General features: G+C 38.7%; 4 protein-coding genes across 5 annotated transcripts in view; 2 read left to right on the top strand and 2 right to left on the bottom strand.

The window, feature by feature from the left end:
* Positions 1-100, top strand: part of LOC104753811 (testis-expressed sequence 2 protein-like) — a 3,582-nt gene extending 3,482 nt beyond the window's left edge. The window contains exon 8 of the mRNA XM_010476006.2: positions 55-100. Within this exon, the coding sequence (XP_010474308.1) occupies positions 55-100 (46 nt within the window). The remainder of the gene's footprint in view (positions 1-54) is intronic.
* LOC104751174 (aquaporin TIP3-1) lies at positions 174-1,546 on the bottom strand. The gene is made up of 3 exons (XM_010473072.2): positions 1,153-1,546; positions 808-1,073; positions 174-697 (listed from the first exon to the last, which is right to left on the bottom strand). The coding sequence occupies exons 1-3, from the start codon at positions 1,292-1,294 to the stop codon at positions 308-310; spliced, it is 798 nt and encodes a 265-aa protein (XP_010471374.1). The 5' UTR covers positions 1,295-1,546; the 3' UTR covers positions 174-307.
* Positions 1,916-5,617, bottom strand: LOC104751173 (eukaryotic translation initiation factor 2A-like). Its single transcript, XM_010473071.2, has 14 exons — positions 5,556-5,617; positions 5,246-5,293; positions 4,802-5,156; positions 4,500-4,686; positions 4,067-4,301; positions 3,922-3,990; positions 3,644-3,745; positions 3,492-3,532; positions 3,235-3,368; positions 2,968-3,031; positions 2,788-2,884; positions 2,582-2,688; positions 2,307-2,329; positions 1,916-2,222 (listed from the first exon to the last, which is right to left on the bottom strand). The coding sequence occupies exons 2-14, from the start codon at positions 5,274-5,276 to the stop codon at positions 2,132-2,134; spliced, it is 1,536 nt and encodes a 511-aa protein (XP_010471373.1). The 5' UTR covers positions 5,277-5,293; positions 5,556-5,617; the 3' UTR covers positions 1,916-2,131.
* On the top strand, positions 5,710-7,029 carry LOC104751172 (anaphase-promoting complex subunit 13). 2 transcript variants are annotated; one of them, XM_019238580.1, is made up of 4 exons: positions 5,710-5,814; positions 6,214-6,313; positions 6,414-6,467; positions 6,796-7,000. In XM_019238580.1, the coding sequence occupies exons 2-4, from the start codon at positions 6,238-6,240 to the stop codon at positions 6,855-6,857; spliced, it is 192 nt and encodes a 63-aa protein (XP_019094125.1). In that variant the 5' UTR covers positions 5,710-5,814; positions 6,214-6,237; the 3' UTR covers positions 6,858-7,000. The 2 variants fall into 2 exon arrangements, with proteins under 2 accessions (XP_019094125.1, XP_019094126.1); XM_019238581.1 differs by lacking the exon at positions 5,710-5,814 and adding an exon at positions 5,844-6,028 and having other exon boundaries at positions 6,796-7,029.

Genomic DNA, 7,099 nt, shown 5'->3' with positions numbered 1-7,099 from the left:
ATCTTCTTTTTTTTTTTTCTTTTTTTTTTTTTTTTTTTTTTTTTTTTTTTTCAGGTTTCAGCAAAAGAAAACTGATAAGACAGAAGAAGAAAGCCAGTAGATTAGATTATATAGGATATTGGTACTTGTATTCATATGTTTGGTAAAAAGATCTGAGTATTGCGAAATCATCATTCTTTATTCTTATTATTACAACAAACAAAGAGTAGCAGCAAAACAAAGTATCTATGCAAAGTGATTTCATTCATACGCACAAAGAAAGCTTGAACAAAGACCAAAAGCAGTGACATGAGGAGAAAAGTTCCATCTAGTAATCTTCAGGAGCCAAGGGCTGGTGTGTGTGGTGGGTAGGTGGCTCGGTGGGTATGACCATGTACTCATATATAAGAGCTGCTAAGGCGCCACCGATGAATGGTCCGACCCAATAGATCCAGTGGTCATGCCACCTCCATCCCACCAATGCTGGACCAAAGGCTCTAGCTGGATTCATCGATGCACCAGAGAATGGTCCACCCACTAAGATGTTTGCTCCAACGATGAGTCCGATTGCCAGCGGCGCTATGATCCCGAGGCTTCCACGTTTTGGATCAATCAAAGTCGAATATACGACGTAGACTAAGCCAAATGTTAAAATGATCTCTAGAACAAGTCCATTAACCGCTCCAACACCTGATGCTACACGGAAACCAACTGGTCTCTGCATGAACACAAACTTTGTTTGAGTCCTTATTCGTTGAAATTGACTTCTAAGTTTCTAACACGAAGCCAACGCCAAAATACTAATTTGAATGTAATTTAGTGTTTTACCAGGCCGTTTGTAGCGAGTCTTAACAAGAGACAAGCGAGGATGGCTCCAAGAAGCTGAGCGATCCAGTAGTAGATGGCACGGATCGCTGAAATTCTTCCTCCAATAAGAGCACCAAAAGTGACTGCCGGGTTTACGTGTCCACCAGAGACATTGATCGCTGCTGAAACAGCAGCGAACAGAGCAAACGCATGAGCCAACGCCACTAAAACCAATCCTCCTGGCGTGTTTGTTCCCGCATGAGCAGCGTGGTTCCAATACAACTTATCTAAGAAAAAATAAAGACACAAGTCACAACACATATGAAACGACTCAAAATACAGAGTCAGAACGGTGCATGCACGAACCGAGAGAGAGGATAGAGCCTTCAGCTGCAAAGACGAAGACAAAAGTGGAGAGGAACTCTGCTAAAGTGGCTCGGATAGAGTCAGGGTGTGTAGCCTCGTCGGCTCTACCGAAACCATACGCTCTACGAGCTGATGTTGCCATTATCGTCTAAATTAAACACTCAAAATTAAACAATAAAGTGTGAGGAAGAAAGAGAGAGACAGAGAGAGTTTAAAAGAAGCCAAAAGAAGCGAAGTCGAAGTAAAAAGGGACAGATGTGAGACTTGAGTGTCTTAAGCTGGACACGTAGCTTGAAATTGCATGCAATTACTTAACCCATATATAACTACAATGTTTTTGTTAAGAGTTCGTGTTCGTGCTGCTTTCTTACTTACCTGTTTTGGACGAACCTTAAGGTTCCGGATATATAATACATGTCGTCATGTACGTGTTAATGTATGTGTATGTGTTCGGTTTGACTATACATGCATGTGTGCCAAGTAGAGATAAACAAGTACGAATCTTCTAGAGTTGGGAAAACAGTGAAAACTATGCGGTTTTACAGTAGATTAATCAGTTTTAACATCACGAAAATGAAATTGTGATAATCGTTTGCTAAACGTGCAACACAGTATACTGCTTTTTTTGGTTATAATTTATTAACACTACACTTTATAACACATAACACTCACTAAGTTACAAAATCAATGTGAACTAAAACATTCATTTTCCTCCTTTATAATGAAACATTGTTAAGTTTTGTATTGAAACAGAGACGCTTAGTTTTCACCTCACAAAATATCCGATTTTTCTTCTTTAATCTTTTTAGGCTTCTTCTGATTTTGGCGGGTTAACAACTGATAAGGAAAATGTAAAAAAGGCAAAAAAGAGGTTTACATAACGTTTTCTGCATGATCTATAGAATCTTTATTACCATCCGAGAATCCCAAAACTGTAATCTCCATTCAAGTTTCATATCAAAGAGTGTGACTTATTCAGTCATGCGTTGTTAGCTCCAGAAGCAGCAGCCTCGGCCGCTTTCTTCTTCTCCCTCTTCTTCTTGTTTCTAAGAGCGTTCTTGCTCATCTCTCTGCATTAACACCAGAGCATCCATCAACATATGCATGACGGTTTCTCAGATTATGTATGTATGTATTGTAAGATAAAGACTTACCCTGCTGTGTTTACTCCAAGCAACTGCAATTGCAAATAATGAAACTATCAGAGACATATTTGATATGTAACGCCAAAAATGTTCAATCGAAAACGGTAGTAACAGTGAATATCCCATTGGTGGTTTGGTTATGGACAAGCGTATTTAAGAGCTCACTGAGAGAAACTTTGGTCATTTTCGTTTTTCGTTTCAAACATGAATCAGAATCATGACTGTGTATGTTAACAATAAGTAATTTGATATCACCGGAGATTATAGAAAAGTTATTGAGTTACCTCGGCTTGAATAGCAGCTGCGTGCTTAGCATGAGGAGGTTGATATGCAGCCGGTTTTTTTGCAATAGTGTTGGGAACAATAGCTTTCTTCTGAGCTGATCCTTGTCCTAAGATAGATAAGTCGAAATCGATTAACATGGTAAGTTCACAAAACCTTCTTACAATCAGAGACAGGTTTAAGTGTTTAAACAAAGAGAGATGAGGACCTTGTGATTTTCCCTCGCCGAGTTTCAATGATTCAACTGACTTGATAAGTTCGCTGATCTCACCGAACCTGTCCGGAGACTCTGGTTTCCATTCAGCCTGTAGGTAAATTAACCATAGCACTCCAGTAAGACAATTGGTAATTAATGTCTTTTTTTTTCAGAGCTGTTGAAGAGACATACCTGATACAGCTTCTCAAACGCCTTTTTGAAATAACGCTTTCCATCGTAGTTGAAGATTTTCATCCTTCAGTCAAGACAACGACGAAACATAAGTTTAAACTAAGAAGAAAAATAGAAAAATACCATCTCTGACGACTTCAAATATAACAGTGGCTGGTTCATACATTCAACTTTAAATATGTTCCACAGTATTCATTTCACCACTCGTTCTGTTCGGAAAAGAAACTAAACTCAATGACAATAATGTGGCAAGAAGTATTAACATACCCATTGTCAATTTGACGTCTTGGTGCTGTTGAGGCAGTCAAGAAATAACGCCCATCCGGAGACCATTCACTTGTTACAGACCACTCGGCTTTATTACTTCCAAGCTGCTTCTTGCTGACAACATCCCAGAACGCCTGAAATATAACACCATTTATAGAGAATTGTTTCAAAAAAGAAAATGAGAACTGCTGACTAATTGTCACAATGTCGTCACCCCAAAATTGAAAATATGAAGAAGACAAGGGATCCTTATTTACCATATCACCAGGCAAGTTACCGAATCCAGCCACACATAAAACTGTGGAACATTGTTTGGAAGTTACAAAAACATGTATGTACATAAGTTCACTGTTTAAAAAGACACAAAAACAAGAGACAAAGAAATGAGGGATGAAGAAGAGAATCATACCTCTCCCTTTTGGGTTCCATCGAAGAGTGTTATAAGGACCTTCGCCAAGTTCCATCAAGGGTTTGCAATTCTTGTCAAAGATTGTTACACAAGCAGGCATAACTGAAGCACAGTTAAGGAAAAAACAATGTTCGAAGAAAGCCATGCCCAAAAGAGCGTATAGATAAAAGCAAAATAACATCTTAACAAGAACACAAGGAGATTAACATGTCAACTGATAAACATTATTCCTAAATGAACTCTTACATATAAGTCGTTATAGCTGATGGAAAGGATACAGCCATATACAACTGCAAACTCTGAACCAGAAAAAGACCATTGAACATCATGAACTGGTCCTTCTTTACCTGTTAAAGCACCAAAGATTCAGTATTCAGTACCACTAGCAATCACAACAGCAGATATATTAAGCTTAGGACTTACGTAATGGAACGAGGCCCTCATGTGTGCCATCTATTGTAAGGTAGTGTAGCTTTGTTTCCCCATAATAACTTTGGTTGGTCTTGTCAACATCTGATTGTACAACCACTAAGAGTCCAGTGGAACCGTGGTTCCAACTAAACTGCACAGAAGAACATCGGAAAAAGCTACGTCGAGCACTTGGCTGACTCTGCAAATCTCTCCCACATCCAAATATCTGGACACTGCCTGGACTCCCCTATACATGTAAGAATTAACATGTCAGAGTTGCTTGTCTACAGGGGAAACAATTATACACATTGTTGCTCTGCAACTTTCAGAATGAAAAAAAGACAACCTTTCAAACGAGAAAACTAACAGCGTTAGCATATAGAAGGAAAGATGTTTCTTTTACTATTCAAAAGCAGAATGCGTTAGCCCAAGAAACGAAAAACACCTTTGATTCTGGAACAAACACAGCAACATGGGAAGCTGGCGTTTTAGAAAGCTCAAATGCAGCAACCCCAGGAACTCTGATCCGGGATGTTATTCCTTTCGAGAAATCTTTCGGGTCAAAGAACTGAACCTCATTTGTAGCTAACCGGCACGCGGAAGATTCATCAGGACAGAAGCGAATTGATGGCCTACGTAGCAAAACAGAAACACCCCGTATCATAAAAGCAGCATAATAAGCATAAAGACTATTATCTATATCCACGCATCTTACATGCTCGCAATTTAGTACTGAGACTTGCTTACCATGTGGTTTTAGTAATGGATTTTTGGTAATGACTATGTGCCAGATCTCCAGTCTCAGTATTCCAAACAGAGACGTTCTTCTCCTGCGGAGTAGTGGGTTTTTGAAATGTCTGAAGATAAGTCCCGCATGGAGATAGCTCAGCAGCCGTAACATTAGCTATAGTGAACGACCGCACTTCTGTCAAGCTGGAGGAATTATAGATACTGATGATCCCATCTGATTTCATCGCCATCAGCTTGGATCCATCAACACTGAACTTGGTGTTGGAGCATGAAACTCGTTCAAGCTTGAGAGTTGGCTGACCATTACTGAATGGAGGACCATTCCACACAGAGAAACCGTCAGCTTCTCTAACTGCAAGAAAAAAAAAGTGACTTCAGAGACGAGAGAGACATTTTGAACATAACTCCAAGAATGAAATTGAGTTTCAATGATTCACATACCTAATATCTCCAAGGACGGTGAAGAACTCATTGCTTCCTTTGAGATACCTGATTTAATGCATTGATGTAAAGAAACAAAATCACCAGAATTGGTACACTGTGTTAGAAGATTATCCCAATTTCACAAATTTGAAGTTAACATAAAGATCCCAAATTTCTACTTCATCAATAACTAGTTACACAAGAATCACGACGGATGAAACGAAAATCGCAAAATTACTTTACTGGGTCGAAGAAACACATTAAAGAATCAACTTTATTATAAAACTTCTCAAGGTGAACGGGAAGAAGAAGAAGAAGAAGAAAGCACCTGAATGAAGCACGCAATCGGCGGTGAGGGGTAGTCGTCGATCGCTGTTGTGGCCGGGGGGGGGGGGGNCTGAACCGTATAAAGAGATTACCCTAACTTTAAATTTTCATCAGCTTTCCGAAAACCTCTAACTAAACTGGAAGGTTTAGTGCAATTTAAATTTTACGGCCTAGAAAAAAAAAAAGGCTGACGTTTTTTTGTAAAAACTTAAAAAGGTTGTAGTTTTCTCAGTGGAGTACGGGTGCATCGTCTCGACCAGGTGAATCTCTCTACTAATTTCGAATCAAGTTTGGTTTTTTCTTCGAGAATCGTGTTGTTTACTAAGAATTGGCTTTCGCTTTTGGTCTGTGATTTCATATACGGTCTCTTTCCTAGAGTGTTCACCAACTGCTCCACGAAATTACTCAAATAGAACCCTAATTTTTTGTCTATCTCCGGCGAAAATCTCTGTAGATTGTTTCAATTCTTCATAGGTTATTGATCAGTGTTCTGTCTTCTATATACTGTCACTTTCCCCAAATTCAAAAGTCCCAGTTCTGTTCAATTGTTTTCCTATTGTACAAGGAGGACAAAGCAATTTCGACTTTGTACTTCAATAATACAACTTTCTTGTATATGTGTTGATTATTTGAATGATTTTTTATTTGAAAATTTGAAGGGTTCCAAGCTTTGGTTTTCGAACATGGCGGAAGTAAGTCTTGGTATGCTTATAGACATTGTGGACGAGGAGTGGATGAGGGACACTTTACCTGATGATGGTAACCTATTTATCCCTTCCACGTTATACCTCAAGATCATTCATTGTATTTCCCCCAAAATCCAAATTCATCGAAGATTGTTGTGGTGTTATTGTTGCAGATCTTCCATTGCCTCCAGTGCTTGCTGTTAGGACTGATGATACTGAAGAAACCAGTATGTCTCTTTGTTCTGATTTTGCTTTGCTTTAGCTATCTGAGATTCTAAATTAGCTCTCTAAATGTCTTTGGAACACATAGTCGTCTCTTAAAACTGCTAGTTAGTTTTGAGAATTCACACTAGTAGTGTCTAGTGATATGCATATGTGATCTACTAAAATAGTTGAGATCTCAAATGTCATGTAAGGAAACCACACAAATAAGCCACTTTTGTTGTGTATGTTACAAACACCGTACAGCTAAGGTATGAGCTTTGTTTAAGAGAGTTTTGAGCTTTGTGGCTGCTTAACTAATGTTGTAATCCATCCCAATTGCGATTGTTTCAGATCAGGAAACTCAGCAAGCAGATGCAGAAACTTGGCGTGATCTTGCACTGGATACACAGTAATAGCCAATTGAGCACAATGGAAGCTTTTCTTAAAACTCCTTTGTTTCTCGTTGTGTGTGATCAAAAACAAAACTTTTCTTGGCTTTGTATGATGAAGACATAATAATTGCCTTATTCTATCTATCTTATTAAATTGTGCGTTATAGGAATAATAAATAAGTTTGCCTGTTAACCATGACGTCAGATCTCTGATGACGTGTCTCATGCTGATTCGTTCACGTGGTACTTCATATTTAAATAAA

The sequence above is a fragment of the Camelina sativa genome, chromosome 16 (genome assembly GCF_000633955.1).
Source record: "Camelina sativa cultivar DH55 chromosome 16, Cs, whole genome shotgun sequence".
Classification (NCBI taxonomy): Eukaryota; Viridiplantae; Streptophyta; class Magnoliopsida; order Brassicales; family Brassicaceae; genus Camelina; species Camelina sativa.
Note: the sequence above shows the minus strand (reverse complement) of the source record. Positions and strands in the feature narration are given on the sequence as shown.